Source organism: Anabas testudineus, chromosome 14, assembly GCF_900324465.2.
Source record: "Anabas testudineus chromosome 14, fAnaTes1.2, whole genome shotgun sequence".
Classification (NCBI taxonomy): Eukaryota; Metazoa; Chordata; class Actinopteri; order Anabantiformes; family Anabantidae; genus Anabas; species Anabas testudineus.
In genome coordinates this window covers 4,626,759-4,648,898 of record NC_046623.1, presented here as the reverse complement: position 1 = coordinate 4,648,898, position 22,140 = coordinate 4,626,759, and the positions used below count along the sequence as shown (strand labels likewise).

The window sequence follows — 22,140 nt, the reverse complement described above, 5'->3', positions numbered from 1 at the left end:
GGTTTCCCATCTAAGTAGATTAGGGAAGCACTTTTGTTTTCGTGGAGACACGGCAAGCTGTCTACTGTCCATCAGTCCACATCAAGTACATCCAATGTGTTGGCCTCCGTCTCCTCCTCCTCCTCCTTCTGTTAGAAACTGAGGCCAAAGATGGGCGCCATGCCAAATACACCAGATAGTTTCATCCACAGCTGCAAGCAGGCGCCCAATCCAAGTAACAATGGAGCCCACTCATTAAAGCTAGCCCAGCACTGACAAAGAGACGCAGGGAGAGAGCAGGAGCAAGGAAAGGCATATCAAAACTCATATGCAGCCACTCCAGACATGAGGACAACACAAAACAAAGTCAATTCAGGGAGTATTAGTCTAAGACAGATAGAAACGATTCAAACAGAGAAACTGTTTCTGCAAGAAAGAAAAACACCAACACAGCCTTTGATGGACAAGACTTGAAAACTGATATGAGTTCATATCAGATGCAAGAGATATGTGGTTTTGTATCCCCGGGCTATGTGGAGCATGCCTCCCATGTGCGGAAATGAAACCAATCTCTCCACTCCGTCAAAAACACCACCTCTACTATCTGCACCAGCGGTGTGGGATCAGTCTACGAAATGCCATTTACTGTAGCTGCCATGCAAGAACGAGTTAAAGCAAACACATATGATAAAGCAGGGCTGTCAGTAGCATTTCATAGCATTAAACACAAAAATCAGCTTCGACTAATATGTAAATAGCTTTGTAAGCCACGTCACTGGCATCGCTAAAAAACAATAAAAACACAAAACGTATGCCTGTTTTTTTGGATCTGCCTCAGTGTGACTGTGGTCGAAACTGTCAACGACTGAATATGAGAGTGAACATCAACTGTAATTATGTTCTACGTATGCTGTTATTCCCCGCAGACATTCCTCCAAACTGTGTTTGATTATCCACAGCTTCAAAACAGTCTCTTCTCTTTCGGTAACACATGAGCTGGCCACATGAGCCTTCATTTATTCCAAGGGATCCCACCAGCAGCCTGTGTTTTCTCGAGGAGACTCTAACATTAAAGACTGCTGTGTTCTATTTCTGTCTTATGGTTAAGTTTTACAGACTTGTGCTCCGACAACCATTGGCCTTCGAGAGCTGTGTGTGTGTGTGTGTGTGTGTGTGTGTGTGTGTGTGTGAAAGAGAAAGTGCAGAGCAACAGTGGCATGCTGGGCGTGCAGTTAGCATGTAGCACATAGGTTTCTCACCACATCCTTCGTTAGCAGTGGGGACATAGCTTGGTGCTGTGCCCACGAAATCTGACGCCTGCTGGTAACGGCATTTCATGCTTTCACACGAGCCCGGGCTATGTGGGTGTGTGTGTGTTTGTATTTGTGAGAATGTGTGCGAGTGGGATGGGGTGAGGGGGAGGCGGGGATGGGGATCGGGGGGGGGGACATCGAGGCAAGCATCTAATGGAGGCCTGGTCAGGCCGGCAGAGGGCGGGGAACAGCTGCCCTTTCATTGACAGCTTTGAGTGCTGGCAGTTAAGATTTCACTCCAAAGAGTGGAATAACGGCGTTGGTGGTGGTGGTGGTGGTGGGGGGGGGGCTGACAATGTTCCAATAGGAGCCAAGCGTGTTGGAAAAAACATAAATATATGCTAAGCAATAGGGTGTTGGGATTTCATTTTGGTGGGAGACAAATGATGCTGCCGCTTTAAACAACAGAGGTAGATGGGAGCAGTAATGCCACTACCACAATGACCGTGCACGCTATTTCTGGAGGAAAGCAAAGGCTAATCATTATTATTTGTAAGCAGTGCAAACTGTGCCAAAGCTACAAATCATAGAACCAAGACTCTAATCTGTAATGTTATGCCAACATAGCACTGCCCAACCCATAATAAAGGCCTGAGTTTGTGGACTAGAGTCATGAATGAGCCTGGCTATTATCACATCTGGACGAAGCACAATCGTTAAATGTATGATTCCGGATGGACATGTAAAGAAGTCATAATGAATGCTAAAGATGTTTATCAAAGACATATAGTGCCTTTTTTGCTTACTGTGCACTACAGTCAGTGTCACTGAAAGAAGTCTGACTCACTACCCACATCTTCTCACCTGCGAGAGATGAGCTTCACCAGTGATGAGCGTCGTATGCAGAAGATTCACACTCACAATTTTCGTCATGTTGGTGACACTGTGATTGGTTTGCGAAGTGAAAGTCTGTATTGTCACGTTTTGTTTTGTTTTTCTTTAAATAACTCAAGTCAAATTGTTTGGCATCAAGCACCTTTATGCCACTCAACAAGAAATCACAGTGTTTCTTTTACAGCCTCTAAACACACATGCACAGCAACCAGTCCATTCATTGGCCACATGTTGTTGGATTCAGTATCAAGTGGAGTACATATTTTGACACCCCGTGGAATGATTCCATCTTGTTATTTTTAGCAGCGAGCATAGCTCATCCATCACCCAGCAGGACGGTGCTGTGTGTCCCCGTCCATAGCTCCCATAGCGTCCTGGGGCCCAGCAACCTGCCAACCCCACAGAACAAGGACACTCAGTGAAGACATCAACATGCTAACTGTTTGGCTCCAAAGCATTTACCTTGTCCTTTACCCACCCCCCATTTCGTGTGCACTGGCCGGTTGGTTCCCACACTCCCGTTCTGTAGCATGCATCACTGCTCCCTAACCTTACCCCCACAAAGAGCAAATGAGCTGTGACCTCGCCGTGCAGGGCCCGTGCTCATGCACAACTTCACACGCATGTTCTGTCACAAACACCTATACTTCATGAACACGCACCAATGCTTGTGCAAGTAAACACACATTGATGAATTAAACTGAACCTGAAATAATTTATTGTCCCTTAGGCGTGACGTTTTTGTTCTGTATTATATAAGTAAAAAAGAAAAAGAAAGTGTGTGTGCAGAGGGCGACTTTGTACAAAGGTGTCAGTAATTTGCTATAATGTTACCCTGAGGGTGAATAGTTAAGATGTTTACGTGTTCACTGAAAAATCATCTTCATTCCTCTCTCAATTTCCTATCTGCAGGATAGTGTTGCAGTGTTGAGTTTGATTCCTCGTTTGGCCTTTCCAAAAACATGAGAAGTACAAACAGGAAGAATTACACTTTATCTGCTCGAGCATATTAGTTGCAAACATTAGCAGGCTGCTTTTCAATGTTGTGCATAAGCAGAGTAAAAGAACACAATTTAATGAACGCACTAATTTTTTTCAGTGAACTGAACATGTGTTAGCAACTAAACAACAGCTATGTTTGAATTGTTCATATGCAGAGTGAACGTTTGTTCACACGATGTACGTGTGAGGCATTCAGGGATCGTACAGAGCATTGGTCACGTGTGCTTTGGAAGCGTTCAGCGTCGAAAAGCATGTGGCTTTAAAGTTTCAGGATGGAAATAAAAGTTCTGCTTTTAATCCCAAAAGTTTAAAGATGTTTAAAAAATTCTAAGAATTTATTGTGGAAGTAGCAACGTTACTAAGACGGGCCTGACTTAGGGAGTGGTCAGTTGTAACACTTGATGCTCTTTTACTCCCCGAACATCTGTCTGTCACATCTAAACAGGTCATTATAAGATATTGTACAGTCTCAGTCTGACATGTTCTGGTCAGACTAGTAAAAACTTTGCTAACTGTCAGCTGTACTCCTTTCTGCTCACATTTTGGCACACCGCTGATCTACTGGCTGCTTCATTGTGGTTCCACTCCCCCCCCCCCCCCCTCCGTCCTAGCTCCTTAAGCTTCTTGGCAGAATAAAAGGCTTCTCTGATCAAAGTACTCAGAGACAGTTTCCAACTGAAAAACCCACTGCTATCAAAACAGCTTGTTTATTCTGCATTGCCATGACAATGTCAGATAAGGGATCTAAAAATATAAGGGACTAAAGACGCAAGTAGACAATGACAGAGTAAAGCGTGCAGGTTACAATGACTGGATCTTTATAGTGGAGGAAGCAGGGTAAGATAAAACGGGGAAATGCCTGTTTCCATTGCTGCTGGATACAAACAGTGGCAACAACAACACACAGGCCTGGGTTCAGCCACATAGTTAACTTTTTTATGGATTAAAGCCTCCGCATGCGGATTAGACTTCTGTGAACTGAGGCTTCTCCATAACTCAGATTTATCACACAATGCCATATATAAATACTACCTAAATAAGCAGTGCATTTTTTTAAATGAATGTAATCCATTTTTTTTAAAGGAGGCATACTGTGGCGGACTATTTCCACTGCTGGAAAGACAAACTCTGATTGTGGTTTTAAAATAGCAGGCCGATATAAAGAACCTTTCATGTATTTACATTAGATAAGTCATATGAATAACAGTAAAACATAGAACAATGCAAAGTTTCCAAGTCATATCTCAAGAACAGCTAACAAAGGGCTGTGATTCTCGCAATAATGTAAATTAATGCTACTAATTTTGTGTATACTGCAGCTCAGATTCACTTTGCTGCAAAGAGCCCCTCTAACCAGTTTTTCCTTTTCTTGCATTCACTGCATTTGTATGCAAATGAATGCTCCTGTTATATGACAGGTGAAACAGAGTGACACACACACTGAGGAGAGCCATGTGCTTACACAACACCAGGGCACAAAGTGACCAAGACTTAACCGAGGCAATAAGCAGGGCTGAAAGGGAGAGTTTGTAGTGGATGGTCAGAACACGCCCCTGCCCTGGGTGACCAATGATCTCCAAGCTAAATGTCACCCTGAAAAATGATTGACACACCACAGCTTTGACTGTTTGTGAATGCTAAGGAGGGAACAAGGACTGCATACCCGCGCAACTAGGGGAACATAACTCACAGCTAGGGTTGCCTCCCATGTCTCCAATGCCTCCCATTCAAACCACAGCCATGTAATATTATACCCGCTAACAAGGCAGCCTGACATTCTGCCTCCACTATTTACTTTCCACTGTATTTATGATCTCTTGTCTATTCTGGAGCCAACCCTCCTTGTATTCCCTTTTGATTTCCCGGCAGATTTCCTTCCATTAAAGTGGTGTCGCTTTACTGTGTCAATGATTGCCGGGCCCTGCGTCTGAACTTTGAACCTACAAAGCAAAAGCGCTCTCTCTTGTGCACCGTGGAGAGGTGAGGCGTAGAAGAGGGATCTGGGTTGGGGGTTAACTCGTTTATGATTTGCACCATAAAGCTTCCAGAAAGGTTGGTTGAGCTGAACAAGCAAAGATATGTTAACCTTTCACCTTTCCATGCCCCCAGCAGTGTAGAGTCACAGGAAACGGCTATGGGAGGGTGTTTTCTGTGTTGCCAAAGTGTGTTTGCTCGAAACAGTGCATGTGAAAAGGCACTGAAACATGTATTTCACCTCCTAAAGAGCAGGTGTTTGTGAAAGCTGTCCCAAGAGAAGCACCCTGGTTACAGTGTTGTGAGATCACTCCCACCTGTGAAGATCAAATATAAGATATTTATTATACAGGGGGGACTTATCTAGTGCTCCCTATCTGATGGGCTATGTAATAGAGAGGCCCTGGACAGATCCACTTTCACTGCCCTGAAAGGCTGGAGAGGTGACCCAAAAGGAAATCATTATGTGAGAAAACAAAGGCGCTGTAGGCGTGGAGGAGAAACCCTCCGAAGGGTGCTGCCTTCTCTCCTCCCTGCTCGCCATGTAGACTGGGAACTCTGGGCCGCTGCCTGCGAGTGCGTGTAGTGTAAGTGTAAGTGTGTGTGTGTGTGTGTGTGTGTGTGTGGGTGGTGTGCTTCAGATCTCACTAGTCACCAATTTTCAAGTTGCGCGTAATTAGACTGTTTAAAGCAATAACTTTGTGTTCAGGAGGTGATGAGTAACTGTATATTTTACACATAATTATGTACTGGCAACTGCCGACATTTAAACTGTGGAGGTGTAATTTAACCGTACTGTGGCCCGTGCATCACTCTGCATAGCGGGTTGTAAAATGTGGAGCAATACCCAGCTGTAAAATGCCGCCACTGTTTGTCCTCTGGGCACCAACCAGACACCTGGCCAGCATCTGGCCTTCGCCGAATCAAAGCTGGCGCTCCACTTTTCAGCCCTCCAGCAAAGGTCTCATGCAGCCATGCAAAAGTTGAGAGAGTGTTGTATGCAAACAGTTATATAACAAACAACAAATATTTCTGCAACATGGCCTGGTTCAAATCAAACGGGATTAGTGCCCATAGGCACACAACATAAAACAGGTAATTTAATTGTAGTCAACGCCTGTAAAATCCGTACGTTACGTAACTTTCACACAAAGAGCGGCTATGACACAGCGAGCTGACATGTTTATACACATTCACATACTGTACATTTTGGAGTCAGCCATGCTAGTGGCGTGGCTCTATAGATGTTGATCTGCCAGTCCACCACATTGGTCCAGGCTGAAATAGCTCTGTAGCTGCACGACAGCGGGAAACATTGCATCAGGCATTTATGTCTCCCTCAGGATGAGTAATCAAACATCCCACCGCTCCCTGAAGTTCACAGAGTTTGTTGCGTATTGATATCAGCTCTCTGATTCCAGTAGCAAGAGGCGTTCAGAGACAGTCCACGGTTTCAATCACCTGTGTTTCTAGTGTCTGGATTACAGTCGCTTTGTGACCCCTTAACTTTTCTAGCTCCATCATCAGTAGAGGTACATTTTGTCCAACTGGTTTATGACTTAACACGTTCATACACGCATTCCTCTTATTCTCAGCTTGGAGTTAATGCTAATTAGCAGGTATTGGCATGCTAACAAGCTAACCCGAGGTGGTAAACAATAAATGTGCTTTAAAAAAAAAGAAAAGAAAAGTCAAATGTGTGTGTGTGTGTGATGTAGCTCTAGCATTCTCTCAACTGCTGCGCTGGTGTGTTCTGTTTAGGGCCAGAACAAAGTGTTGGCCGTCTGTGTTGTGAGGTGTTCAGGGACAGTAGGTCACCTGGAAGGCCCCATCTCCACAGAAACTAAAAAACAGAACAAAAACGAGGCACGAACCAGACACTGGATTTGTTAGCCTAGTTAGCACTTAGCTTACAGTAGCTTACAGAATCACTGTGGCTTTACACTCATGTCATGTGGATAATCATATGACCACATCATCTGCTGCTAATATAACATGCGGTGATTGATAACAGTTGATCCAATTTAAAAACGGACTACTGGAGACAACGGCATACGACCTAATGTGCAGCTAACATAACTTTACATATATCACAATCCATATCCAGCTCAAAGAACAAAACACTGGCTGCTGTTAATGTGTGCCCTATCATTCAGTCCCTGGCATTAAAAGCCAGGGATAACAGGGTGCGGAGTAAACACCTCTGAGTTAATTAAAAGCTGCAGAGATAAGGCTCAGATGAGAGCTACTGTCTCCACTCAGGTCTGTCAAGGTGAAAAATAAAGACCTTCCTGCTGGGAGGAGGAAGTGAGTTTGGCATTATCTCTCCACATTGCCAGGCTCCACTGGATGGCCGGAGGATATCTGACATCGCACTTTCAGATACCATCTGAGCCACACACACACTTCAAAGAGCTGCGTGTTTACACATCAATTATAAAGAATCAGATTCCAAGTTTAATACACAAACAACTATCCACACTTCAAAGTATGATGTGTTTACATGCCATCTACAGTGTGCCATGAGCACAGACAGATTGGGCCTAATGTGGGTGAGCACCTGGTTATGATGAGGCTGCCACCTGATCAAATAAGAAACATAATACACTGTAACAGACACACAAACAGACATTCATTGTACTCACCTGGCTGCTCTCAGCTCCAGGTACAGGAGAGGAGTTTCTGAATCCTACTAGTATACAGTATTATAAATACCACCCATGTACTTTAATTCACAAACACACACACACACACACACACACACACACACACACACACACACAGTACAATATGGCAGCCACATACCAGCATCAGCCAACAGCAGGCGTGACAAACACATGGCATCATGAACTCTCACTTTGGTTGTATCCAACATAGTTTAACTTTTGCCAGGAATCAAAGGTGACACAATATGAAACATGGAAAAGTTGAAGAGACACAATGTATTTAATTATAATAATTATAAATACTGTACTGAAGGTCAGAAACTTTATGTGAACAATGAAATAGACTATTATTATGATTTGTCTTAGTTCTTGGCTCAGTTTACTGTAAATCTCTTAATCTTACAATTATATAATGACCTTTACATAAAACCTTTCTTGTGATTGTGACCTACTTATCTCACTACCTTGTAAAAGCTAATTCACAGCTTTACCAGCATCAAGCGGATTTGACGTAGATAAAGGTTTTCCTCAAACTGACTTTGTCACTATTTGGTCATCTGACTTTTAAGTTAATAACTAAAGGTTGTAAAACCTGACGAGCCAATCAGCAGGGCTTGCGCCTGTCTGTGTGTCTTCTTCATGTGTGGACTCAGCAAGCTAATCAGACAGGACATCGGCAAACCATGAATAATGTGACATTAAGATAATGAGATAATAAAGTCACGATAATCATAAGGTATTATTTGATATCTTGATTTTGCACTATAATAGAGTCATTAACTCAGAATAATGGGCTAACATGGGCGAAATGTGCACAGATGTTTGTCATCTGTTATCAGGCATAATGAAATAATAAAAGTATGTGATAGCACTTTGATAGTGATAGCAGGTTCACGTCTTGTTTTGGTTTTAGGAGGTGGGGCAGCTCTTGTGATCACAGAAACCTTTACTTAAGTAAAACTGGCAAGTAGCATTTACATGTAGTTGGTGTAGGTGCAGGTACATTTAATTACTTCCTTTGTCAGTGGTTCCCAGCATGGAGAATAAAGACGAATTCCGCGGTCATGAGTCAATGGAAGAGTATGATTACTTATGTGTTTAACTGTAATTTCATCAACTTTAATTGCCCATTGAGGTTAATAACCTTTTAGAGAAGGGCAACCTGGCCAAGATGGTGACATTAAACAACACAACATAAAACACATACTAATGAAAGCATTTGAGGTGTTCAGAGGGGGAATCCCCCTATGGTAAAGCTGCTAAGTCTGCAAGGGGCCCCAAGTAGAAGATCTGTAGTGTATACTAAAAGCTTATCATATTTTTTTAAATATCTTTCATATCTTCATTTGAAAAGTATTTATTACCTACAGCTCTCAGATAAAATTAGTGGAGTAAAAGTAGCTGAAAACTGTACTTGAGCAAATGTACGTTTATACTTTCCACCACTGGCATTTGCTTATTTTACACCATCTCTGCCTTCATATTTATTTCTATACTCCTGGCACTACATTAGAGTACAAATGAACAGCCAGGTAGTTTTAATTATACAAAACTAAAGTAGATCATTTAAATTCTAATAGTCTGTTCATGGGCTAAGGTGACACTCGTGTTTTATTCTTTCTGTTTTTTGTTTTTTACTGCAACCACAGCAGATAAAATGAATGCAGAACATAAAAGGGATTATACAAAAAGAAGTCTAGGTGGGTGAGGTACCTGTCAAGGACAGTTTAACCAACATATGCATGTTGAAGCAAGGGGATTAGGAGAAATGGAGCGAATGGGAGGAGGAGGTAGGGAGAGAGTGAGAGATGGAGACAAAAAGAGAGTGAGAGGGAGACAAAACAGGAGGGAGTGCTCAGATAGTGCTGCAGTTGTGGGATCAGTCTTGAAGCAGAAACTGTGGCTGTGGCCTTTTTGGAAGGAGTCCAAGGCTTGTAGTGCAGGTCTCCTTTGATAATGGGCCACAGTATGTGTAAGAGTGTTGGGCTGCAGCCAAGGTACACAGCCTTTCGGTAATAGTTAACAGAGTGGGCAAACAGTGGAAGTCAGAGGTATGGAGGTAGGTCAGAGAACTGCAGTAGACACACTGCTGCCTCCACCACCACCACCAGCCCCCACCCCACCCACCGAACCCGGTCCCTCCCTCGCTCCCTTTCTCTCAGATAGATCTGGCACTGCACTGAGGCACTTGGCTCAGTTCCTGGCTCTTCGGTTTGGACTTGAGCTTCATAAACATGCTGTTGACTCATATAGGACAAAATGTTTTATTGAACTTTCTTCATAAAATGCTGTGGGATGTAAACAGTCACTCGAACGGGATCGCAACCTGTAACAGCTTCGTCGAACTGCTTCGAAAACCAGTGGATTTCCAACGTTGTGTCATATACATTGCATATACAATTTGGAAAATAATCCTAACATTATGACACAGAGGCATTTGAATTTGTGTTGGGATTTTTTTAGGGTAATGAATCAGATTTGGAACAACATAATAATAATTATACAATAACTATAAAAACATTTGACTACTAACAGATATTCAATGCTACTGAATGTACAAAATGCACTAAAAGATTAATTGCACATTATATTGATGTAGTACAAGGGGGTGAACTTGAAAGCTCCGAACTGTTCTTCAACCTCATGTATCCCTCAATTACAATTCTTACCACAGAGTTTTAGGTTCTCTATAATTTATTGTAACATTTACTACAACTATTTCCTCTCATGTTCTGCTGATTTATTTTTATACTATTATGTACATTCACCAAGACTCAGTAGTCTGCAAAATAAGCTTTGGACTCAATCACATGAGTGGAACATTATGTGTCATCTTAGTGGTTGACCATGTCACATCTCATTTGGCAGAGATTATAAATGTTATGTTGTTTCTGTTCCCACAATGTTAGCCTGTCTTGGTGTGCTACGTGTGTGTGTGTGTGTGTGTGTGTGTGTGTACAGTAGGTGTGTGTCTTGCTTTTAAGTAGCCTTGCAGGATTCCCAGACGGTCCAAGGACTGGAGAGCAGGAGACATGTCATTACCCAATCCTCTGCCAACCTGCTGCTCTAATCTCAGCGTGAGCAGACCAAACACCAAACCACACACAGCTCTGCTTTAGTCTTTAGAGTTGGCTTTCAGGGCTTCTCTGGTGTAATGCTGTGCTAACCCTAACCTAGAGCCCAGAACAAAGAGCTACACCATGGCCGACAGTGCTCCCCCTGCAGCAATCTGGGAGTTTAAACACAAGGTTGTGAGGGAAGGAGGGTTGGCAGCTGGAGTCACCAACAGACCCAGTATATGAAGCCGTATTGCCCTAAAAGCACGTATAGTTAGTTAGCTGTCAAGTACGGCTTTTAGTTGTAGTGGAGAAGCTCCCACACACGGGAGGTTATCAGGTGAACGGCCCTAACATCATGGCCCTGTTCTCTCAAACACAGACTGTGTTTTGATCAGCCCACCTGATCCCAGGCTGCACAACAAGGGCAGCTGACATTGAAACAGCAAGGACCTGTGTTTTTTTTCTCTTGGAGGCTGCAAGAAGGCCAATGTTAGAGTAAATGTAAACATGCAGGTTATGTAACACAGATGCAGATGATATTCCACCAGCTCTATCACCGTAGCCCTGCAAAGTCCCAGTTCGCAGTCAAGGCCATTTCAAAGATGTGGCGTGAAAGCTTTCCGAGTGGAAAACCAACTCTCGGCACGCTGACATGAACGCGCCAAGATGGTAATGCAGGCTTTAGAGTGAGTTCAACAATGAGATCATTTGTGTTTCCGTTGCTGACTGTCGTTAGATGTTAGTGTTGGCTCCACAGGGTTAAATGTGAGGGCAGTCAGTGACTGTCCAAGCTTCTCTCTCAGAGCACCCTAAACGGCAGTCAGTCAGCATTCCTGCTGGGTGCCAAGGTATTTACTTTGGACAAGAGAGGGAGGCACTGTGAGGGACTGCTTCTAATTAGGAGCAGCCAGTCAAGAGGTCATGGCCAATTGAAGCGGGTCTCCTACATATGCAGTACACCAGACACAGTCGAGTTTGGGTTTAGTTGTTTTTTATAGGTGCAACAAGGTCAGTCCATGGTGGTGTCAAATCACTTATTCTACCTGGACTAAGACTGAACACCTGGTTGAGAGGAAGCATCAACTGCTTGAATTTAACACAGAATGCTCTAACATGGCCGTTCAGTTTTGCTAGCCTCTCCATCACCTTACACACTTTACAATGTTTAAACCGATGTGATACGAAGGTGGCTTCATAGAAATCCACCCAGCAGACCCAAGAATATTTAGACACCATCCAAAGTTTGCTTTAAAATGCCCTTTAAAAATTACAGTCACAGTTTAAACGAGCCTAACAATATTATCTTATAAACAAATGTCAAATACATTTTTTTATGCTCATTAATCCATGACCTGCAGCAACAAACAAACATTATGTAGCCAATAATTAAATATGTGTGAATTAAACTCTGAATATGAACTAGAATTGTACAGAACATAGATCCAATTAAATCAGAGTGAGATCATCACCTTGAATCTACCGTGCTTTGGTCTGACTCAGGACCTGAGTCGACCACTCTGCTCTAATGTAGCATGGACACAAAAGAACAAGCAGAGGCAGGCTGAGAAGTGGTACTGATGGCAGTAAACAGGATAAATGTGTAAAGTGTATTTGTGAGAGCATGCTTATGTGCATTTACAGTAGCACCGAAGGCGATATGGCACCCGCTCAAATTCTCTCAGTCACGTTGGACTTTCTCTTTGCAGGTCTGACTGTACGCATTGAAAAAAAAAAAAAAATCCTCCCTGAATGGGGAGAAGAAAACTCTCCCTGTAGGTGAAAAGAGACAAACACATCAGTTACACACACTTGTCTGGCAGATATACTAAGCCTTTGTCTAATTCAAAAGCATGCACTTCTCATTTAGTCCAACTGAGAGAAGAGCCATCTATCATGCTGGCAGGCATGTGACTGGATGTGTGATGATCAGTCATGTTCAGAAAGAATAATCATTCCTGCTCACATAGTGATCAGTAGGAGCTGGCAAGCAGCTACAAAGGGCAAAAATAGTTCTCTTTTAAACCAATAAAGTAGAGAAGCAGTTTTCCCTTTTAAGTGTTTTTTTTTCTGCAACTAAAATGCTGCATTGTCAACAAAGCGTGTTCAATCTTTTGCAGACAAATCTGATTCTACCTCTTCAGTGGATGTTTCTTTTAAACTAGCTCCCGTGACCTAGTTTCAGTAAAGTGTTTCACTAATTATATGATTTTTCATGAATAGCTATGCAACAACTCTGAAGGGAAAACAGATGTAATCGTGTGTAGTATTCTAGTATTCCAGTATTATTGTTTGTAATGCTACTTTACTTTCTACTGTTCATTCTCCTAACACGGCAGCTAATTTATTTTTAAGGTGTGTGGGGGTGTGAAGAGTTTTATTGTGAAGCAGTCACAGGAAACACAATGTGTTTGCCCCCCAAGACTGGCACTAGTTGCTCTTCATAAACAAACAGATACACCTGTTGCTCTCCAGTGTTATTTCTAACCAAGCAGCTGAATAACAAGTGCTTGCCGCCCACAGAATTCTGGGACCTGTAGTATTAGATTGCAGTTTGTTTTTACCACCAGGAACTGTGGACATCACCAAACTAAACCAGACTAAAATAATAAGCGCTGTAATATATAATAACATATTGTAATGTACTGGAGAGTACCTACAAGTACTATACAGTAAGCATATGAAAACATAGGAATGTATTACAGTAGTGGAAGGCTATACTGAAATTGAAGACAATATTTCAACATGTCAAACCAGGTATCTCATTTTTGGCAAAGCCACTGAATCAGACTTTGTTGTCCTAGAGTGTATTAAGCTTTTTCTAATTCAACCGATCAGACTGATGAAGCAGGGTATGGGGACCACTAACTAATTAACACTGAAGCATTTCTGAGAGAAAAAAAAGGTCAAAAAAGGGACATGCTGTTTGTCGTTTGGAAGTGACCATGTGACGTTTGAAGACATAAAGCATTTTTTGTCAGCAGCATTATCTCCCTGGATCTGGGGTTACAATATGGCTTTTGTAGTCATGCAGCACTGAAAGATCTAAGTCACTTTGATCCCACTTAATAGAGTTTGGTAAATGATCTCAGTATGGGAGCTCCGCCTCCTGTGCACACACACACACACACACACACACTCAGTGCGGACACACTCACAAAGGCTCCCTCACGCCTGCACACACATACTTGAAGAATCAGACCATCACACAGGTGAAAGCTCTTCTCCTTGCGGATTGTTGAGTCGAGCGTTCAAGCAGAAAAGTAGAAAGTTCGCTTCTACTCGGCAGACTGCAAATCCTGCTTCTTCACAACATCACTCTGCAGCTCTGATGCAAATGTATCCCACATAAACATGCCGTACAAATAGTTTTCAGCTTGTAGTACAACAACCAAACAACCTCTGGCCAATTATAACTTATGAAATTACATTGCTGGGAGGTGCTATTGCTATATTTGCCAAAGCTACAAAGAAAATGTCTGAGTGACTGAAGAAGCCACAGGGAGCCAGAGAGAGGGAGGGAGTTTGTCAAAGAGTATTTATCTGTGGTATGGTGATGACTCTTTTCCTTCAACCTCTCAGCAAACTAAGCGCTTCCTGCCTTTTGAGGAGTATATGTGGCTATTATTTGTCCTTGAAACGAAAGCGCATACAATGAATTACAACCATTTTAAGGAGCTGTCAAGAAACAAGAGAGGGCTGGTTAGAGGAGAGGAGGTGAGGAGGAATTTAAAAGCTGCGCGGCTCCGAGAAAGAAGAGAAATCCAAGCAGAGAAATGAGAAGCGGCAGCGGAGCGTCTGAGTCTTTGAAGTCAGCGGGAGCAGAAAAGTCTGCTCACACCACTAGAGGCGGAGGAGTTATTAGTGACTGACTGCATGATAAAGTCAACTCTTACATCGTCTGTGCCCCTTGATATAGCTGATATATCATGCTAGAAATTGTGAGGAATCGGATCAAACTGATTAAATGAAAAGATGCTAGAACAGTGCTTAATACCTTAAGCCAACCATGGTGGCGGCAGCGTGATGGTCTGGGGGTGCTTTAGTGGAGGTAAAATATGAGATTTGTACAGTGGAAGGGACCTGGAGAAAGGAAAACTATTGAAATTAACAGCTAGAATGCAGAATAAGGTCTGCCAGGCTGTAACTGCTGCAAGAAGTGTTTTGTTGGGGGTTTTTTTATGAAGAAAAAAGTTTGAAGAACATAGTCATCATGTCCATCAGAATTATTATTTCTAACTGACAATGTCAGCATGTCCTGCTTTTTTTATATTTCCTATTTCAGACTAATTTTGTGTGTGTTTCCTTGGAAAAAAAATCAATATTGAAGTGATGCCAAACTTGAGCAGTAGTGTAGTTCTAATTAAATTTTAGACCAGCTGGTGGCACTAGATAGTACATCTTGTGCATCACCAAAGATGTTAGGATTCATTATCTGGTTACCATGAATATCTGTACTAAATTTAGCAAAACGTATATACTGGTCACCATGTTCCTAGTATAGCTAAAGAAGAGCTGATGCATTTAAAACCCTAAAAAAAACAGCATGATGGATTCTTTCATTTGGTTTGTTTGTTTGATAAATGTATTTCTGGATCTAAGTTATATGAGTCTGTGATTTCTTGTAAGCACATGAAGACACAGACACATGCATATTACAAACAAACAAAACAAAAACTTTATTAATCAAAACTAGGGTGAGGGTTTGTAATGACTTTTTGGTAAACATGAAGGAAGACAGGAAGCAGACACAGCCATCTTCCCCAGCAGCAGCATCTGAATTTTTCTGCCATATGGTGCAATTGTCATCTGTCGCAGCATGGTTCTCTGCAAATCTCTATAAATGTGGCCTTGATCCCTGGGGAAGGGATACCTTGGCCTCCACACCCGCTATGGATCAGCAGGCTTTCCTGTGCACTCCCAGTGGATCGGTTTCAACTGGAAAGAGACAGGTGCTTCACTTGACCTGCACTGTTAGGACAAATTCAGACAAGGGTTGCACAAGATTCCCGTGTCTCTGGGAATGTAAAAATGCCAAGGTACTCTTAACTGTAAACCCTGAACATTTTACATGACTGAATTCCACTGACCCTGAACGCACCCTAGCCCCGCCTGGCCCTTTGTCAGGTACGGTGCCATCAAAGGAAAATATAGGTTTGTGTGTGTGTATATAAGAGTGCATGTGCTCTTTTATACTCAGTGGTGACTCATTCCTCTCCATTGTAACGGATGCATGGCTACATAATAACACAATTTAAAAGAGCTGCGTACATTTGCTGCTCCTTGGGCGCTCTGGTGGTTTCTCAGTGGAACAGACAATAAAAGTGCTCAAAAACAAGAGCAGGACAAAGCCGGTGCTATTAACATTTCATTTAAGCGTGTGTTTATGTGTGGATGCGAGTTTTTCCAGCACTCCATTTGAGGCCAATGAAGTGTGTGAAAGTGAAAGCATGCACACACGCATAAACAGTGGCGTAGGAGGACAAGGCCTCGCTTCAATGTAAAATTTAGTAATGCTTTTTGTTTATAGCTCTGATGTTCCCGTTTTCTTCTTCTGTTTGTGGGCTGGGTCAAGGTTAAGCCCACTAGTAATGCCTTTACCATGCTGCCTTCTGTGCATGTGCGCACTTAGTATATGTGTGTGTGTGTGTGTGTGTGTTTGCATACTTTACTTAGATTTGCTGCAAAGAACATGGATTTGAATATGTCAGTTCTTTGCACAAACAAAACAAACAAACAAATGAGGCAGAAGTGTCAGAGAGTATTCTCAAGCAGCAGAGACTCTTCCTGGTTGTTTGCATGAGGAAAGCTATGAAAAGTAGACAACAAGAATGTGTTGTATAACGTTCAAGAATTCCAGACCTGGTCTAATGACTTAAAAAGAAGGGGGCCAGCAGAATTAAGGGATTTGCCATGTTTCCCCAACCTGCCTCTCCCATCCTCCCAGTGTCCTAGGGAACATCCTAACAGCTATCTCTGGTGGAAGAGGGTGGACGGAGCAGTGCTAGCCCCGTGCTTCCTGTGCTGCAGGCTGAAGCTTTGTCAGAAGCCTGCTCAGGAGAAACCATTAGTCCAGAGCTTGTCTGATAGCTTGGACACACGTGGGGGTCTGTTCGAGACAAGAGCCAGAGGCAAAACAGAGCTGCAGTCTCTGATCACTATAGTAGTAGAAAAGCAATAGCAGGAAGGCTATTGATGACGATGTGCGAGCTGGCCACAAATTAAAGAATGTCAGTAATCTCTGGATCACCATTGCTCAGTGCTCCTATTACATTATATGCTGGCTTTAAGGTTGATGTTTGACCCAGAATATGGTCCCTTTCTACACAAACAGATGGTAATCACAGAAAAGTCAGTGTTCTTTTAAACAGGCGGCGCGGCAAAGCAGGAGGAAATTGTGAGCTTAGAGCGATTTTATTTGGTCCTTTATGCAAGCGCCAGTGCTGCAGAGACCCAGATAGGATGGATGGGGTTGTGACTACGGCTGTGTACTGTATGTTGAGGTCTCATATGGTGTCCATACCAGTGGACATAGCAGAGCTTTGCATGCCAAATATGATCACTGTTAATGTGAGCTGAGGCTTGCAGCAAAATTCAGAGCAGGCCTCTCCCACACTACTGCTGGTGCTCTGTTATGCTACTGTAAGGAAACATAAGAATCAGACTGATAGTGAAATCTGATTATTACCTGAAACCTGCTCCTGATTCTTTAGTTTAGAAATAAGGGGAAGATATTTAAAAGTGACAAGAGCTTAATGTGAAAATCAGCATTTGTTTGGTCATTTTATGGGCAAAATGTTCCTTTCAATGCTGCAAGTCTTCCACATGCGTGTTGCTGAGTATTTAAACTTCTCATCCTTCACTGAACCCATGGATTAGAAGTCACGCCTATTCAAACACTACCAAGCAAGAAGGTTCCATTATATGAAAGCATATTAAATACTCTCTTAGGTAAAAAATGAAATACATATATGTGCACATATATTTAGTTTATGTCACATATATAAACTATGCACAGCAACAAACTAAGTAGTAAAAAGCCCTAAGGAGCCCTGGCTGTTATCTCATCCAGGGAGATAGGAAGTATGGACAGGAAATCTTGAGGGAGGAGGGGGAGGAGAAGGCCCATATGGGAAGTGCAGTGTAAACAGTCTCGGTTTTTAATCATCCCAGCTCACGTTCGGAACTGGACTCACTTTGATGTTCTCCCTGAGCGGCCCCTCCGCCCTCCCATCCCTTGTTCCCAAACGGCTGTGCTGAGGGCCAGCCAGGGGAAACGTGCAGATAGAGTCCTTGGACAGTCGAGGGCTCAGGGAGACACAGGGAGGCATTCAGTACCTTGTGGGACCCTTCGAAGGGAGACGAAAGAATGTGAAGTAGTGCAGAGTTAACTGGAGTTCAGTCAATAGCCTGAGCTGCCGGAATTATATCTGATGTGTCAAAAGTCAATTCAACATTTCAAAGTACAAACGCACCAAAAGAGAGAACCAGGAAGAAAAGAAATGCATCTCTCAACAGAGGCCAGAGGACAGCACACTCAGGTTCAAAGTTATCCTCTGCGCTTCTCCTTTGGTCACTGTGCAAGATCCATTTTGGAAAAGGGGAAAATGAGTCAAAATTCCTCAGCACTTCTATTTGTCCAAATAGTTCTGGCCAGACCCCAGCCAGTGTTCCTATGAACATGATCATTCAGAGGACAGGGCATATTTCCAGGGAGAACACAGTTTAATAAATCAGGGGAACGCTGCCAAAGAAAAGTCTCATGTCTTCAACACAGACAACAAACTGACAACTACTTCTGTATGAAGTACTCTGACTGTACTTGTGACTGGGCAGGCACTTAAGCAGGTGTCATGTTAACAAGCTGAAGACATTATAACGCTTAAAACATGTAAAATAACTGTGTGTTGACATGTTATAACATCTTAACATTTTTAAAAATGGAACAAATATGTTTACTCGTCTCATGGAAACAAATACTGCATATTAACAAAAACAGATACTGAGAACTAATAAAAAGCTGAATAAATGATTACAGAAGCATAATGATGGAGCTGTTTCTTAATACCCTGTGTTTGGAATTACTAATAAACTTTAGCTTGAACTTCCAGAGAGGGATTAATGAACACATTCAGTCACCTGCACTAAATGAGTGGTTCCAGAATGCGTAGCTATATGTACCTCTATATAATCACCCGTGTTTACATGAACACCTGCTGAGCTCGATGGCCTGATGGATCTCAAATAGTGCTGAATATATTGCATTCTTTCATTAGCCTCGACAGTGCAGGAATTCTAATAGAGCAGCAGCCATGACTCAGTAGGACAGCATGTTAATGAAGATCAACATGAGGCAAAAACGACTAGCAGCGAAATCTGGCTGCCATGCTTCAGCATAGTTCACCTTAAAACTCCTCAAGTACACTTGGACTGACAGACAGCCTCCCAGAGCACGGCTATACGCGTGTAATCGGCGACATCAACAGGACAAAGACATTGTTAATCAGAGAACATGTCTACGGAATTCAAGCTCCTTCCCATCCCCTTCATCCACATGGAAGACAGGAACATAAAGCAGGAACGGCGGGGCAGCCTGCAGAGGCAATAAGAACCTGTTGGAACAGGCCTAAGCTCCAACAAAGAGCATCCTGCAGCATAACACCACGTCTGTGTACTGTGGGAACAAGCTGGGAAGAGAGAGTTTGTCTGAACTGTATTTCGCTAGTTGCACAGACCCACAGAGGTTTGACAAAGAAGGGGAATCTTATCAGCAGAGGATTAGGCTGTTGCCACCCTGACTGATGCAGAAATAAAGGTATTAGCTGCCTATTGCACTGTTGCACTTTCTTGTTAAAGCTCTATCACCCACATTACAGCTCAATATGCCCTGTACCTCACTACAGTATATACAGAATATTATACTGAAGACCTAGTGACAGGGGGTTAGTATCATTTAGTGCATTTATGCTACAGCAGATTTGTATATTTTGCCCCAAGGATCTGTACAAAAAAATCTGTGCAAAGATTTATGGGAATAAAATAAAGAAAGCTGGAAATCCCAGAAAGGTGGAAGTGTCTTTGAACTCAGCTGCACTGTGTTATACATGCATAACGTGTTGCCAACATCCCACACAGACACATTAAAGTCAAATGGGTTTTAACTGGAGAGGAAAACAGCACTGTGGCTTTTCACCGTGCCTAATACTGGGCTTTCTCTGTGGAAAACTCATGTAAATCCTTATCAATTATGACAAACTGCAGCATCTGGCTCCCCATTCACAAAACCTCCCACACCTGGTGAGTGAGGAGAGACAAGATCCTACAGTACCTCATATCTGTCGGCCTGTTTCTTTGGCAACGGTAAATAAATTGACACAGCCGAAGCGTTACGGCCCGAGAACCTTAATCCACTCTTGAATCCTAAATATGCACACTGAATAGACCACATACTTTACATTTGCAGGGTATAAACGGCGTAAGAAAAATCCTCTTTAGCTTAAATTTCAGGCTTGCATGGGTCTGAACATGACTTGCTGCACTGTTAAACAGACCACACCTTGGCTTTAAAAATGTTGGAAGAACATTAGATGTCATAAATAGTTACTGCAAAACAAAGCTGCCACCTAATAAAAGTTACACCTTCAAAAGTTGGCAGCCTCGGCTAAAGCCATGTTTTTCAAGGATAAGTAAAAATAGATTCAAAACAAACCAACCTCAATAACACCTGTGTGTCATCACTGTTGTTGAGGGAATTTAGATATTCTGTCATCACATGCTGAGCGCTGAGAGGGACGTGTGGTGCTGCAAGCAGCTCTTGGATAGTAACGGCAAACTCGAAAGCCGTGGTCACTACAGTGTTTTGATGGTGTATAGCAACAGGTACAGGTGTTAACATCCTCTGGTTTGTCAGACAGTGGATGCTGTGTAAACTGTTTGTCAGGTTAGGAAGATGTGAGGCCAGTAGTCAGTCCACAGAGGACGGTGTACTGAAAGCTCATTTCTAAATGAAAGCTTTTCTACCAAAGAATGACACTAGTTAAATTGATCAGTATTGTATTACCTGGGAGAAGGTTAAGGTTTAGTAGCTCAGAGTCACTATGTGTGGGTCTGCACAGCCAGCAGGACAGTAAAGCATCCTCTACAGAGTCCTTCTGAGCAACAAGTGCTACTGCAACAAACCACTGCAGCTGCTCTGCAGGACCATCACAGCAGACAGGTTCAAGACCCAGAGGAGACCCAGTTAGTCCAACCCACTCAAAACAACTGAGCTGACAGCAGGTGCCCCCCTGTACCCCTAGAACTCCGTTTTCGTTTGTTTGTTGTTGTTTTTAGTGGTTGGAGTTGGAGGTCCTGCTCTAGTCATGACTGGAACAGTTAGTTGTTTTGAATGCCACCTTACCTGCATTAGTTTTCCCTCCGCATACCCGGCACTTCCTCCCACGAACACCCCCTCCAGAGTGATGGGCTTCCCCGTCGGCTCGTGCTTCAGCAGCGTCACCTTGATGACCGCTCGGAGGGCCGCTCGCTCGGACTCCAGGCCCGGCTGGCCCAGCACCACCTGCAGGGCCGCCATGACCAGCCACGGCCAAAGCCCGGCCAGGCGCCGCTGGGGGACGGTCATGGCCTGAACTGTAGCGGCGGTGCCCGGCCGCACATGGTGGACTTCAAAGCAGGCAAACACCGCGGATAAACAAAACGGATACAGGATTGAAGAATACGCGACACGCTTCTCCTCTCTGCTTCGGGCGACTACTACGAAACAGACTCGATCCAAACTTTCAGAGCTGGAGGACTGCCATCGTAGCTCAAGCGCGACTGTCCCAAAGCTTCCATTCAGCAGCAGAGGTCATATTCACACTCACGGTATCAACGCGTGTCACTCGCTGCCCGCATGGAGCCGTCCGCACGGTTCAGGAAAGCTGCCGTCACCGGTGTTGATGTTCCCCACCACTTTGATCCAGTGTCGTTAGTGTGGGTGGCGAAGCAGGGCATGCACAAATGCACCGTGAACACACGCCGTGTCGGGGTCGAGCCTGAAGTTTGCGCTGATCTGCATGGGACAGACAACAAACGTCCTCCTTTGGAAAGCGTTCGCCTTATGACTGGACTCCCGTCTCCTCTCCCTGAAGGGCAGGTCCTGCCAACGCCGTATCGATCCTCATCCGTGTCCGTACTACTGTGAACTGTGAAGTGTGCTCCAGTCACTGTACCTTGCTCTCACATTTTGCGACCGGACACCAGTGGACCGACAGCATCAACACACAGCGCGTCCTGCGGCCGCCACATTTCCACCGTAGATCCACCGCAAACTGGGAG

At 43.5% G+C, this 22,140-nt stretch overlaps 1 protein-coding gene across 2 annotated transcripts in view; it reads right to left on the bottom strand.

Annotated features, from left to right (window-relative positions):
- The window catches only part of LOC113169572 (E3 ubiquitin-protein ligase RNF43), a 61,362-nt gene extending 39,911 nt beyond the window's left edge, over positions 1-21,451 (bottom strand). For both annotated transcript variants that reach the window (XM_026371094.1, XM_026371095.1), the window contains exon 1: positions 21,224-21,451. In XM_026371094.1, coding sequence (XP_026226879.1) covers positions 21,224-21,445 — 222 coding nt within the window. In that variant the 5' untranslated portion in view covers positions 21,446-21,451. The remainder of the gene's footprint in view (positions 1-21,223) is intronic.
- Between the last annotated feature and the right edge of the window lie 689 nt (positions 21,452-22,140).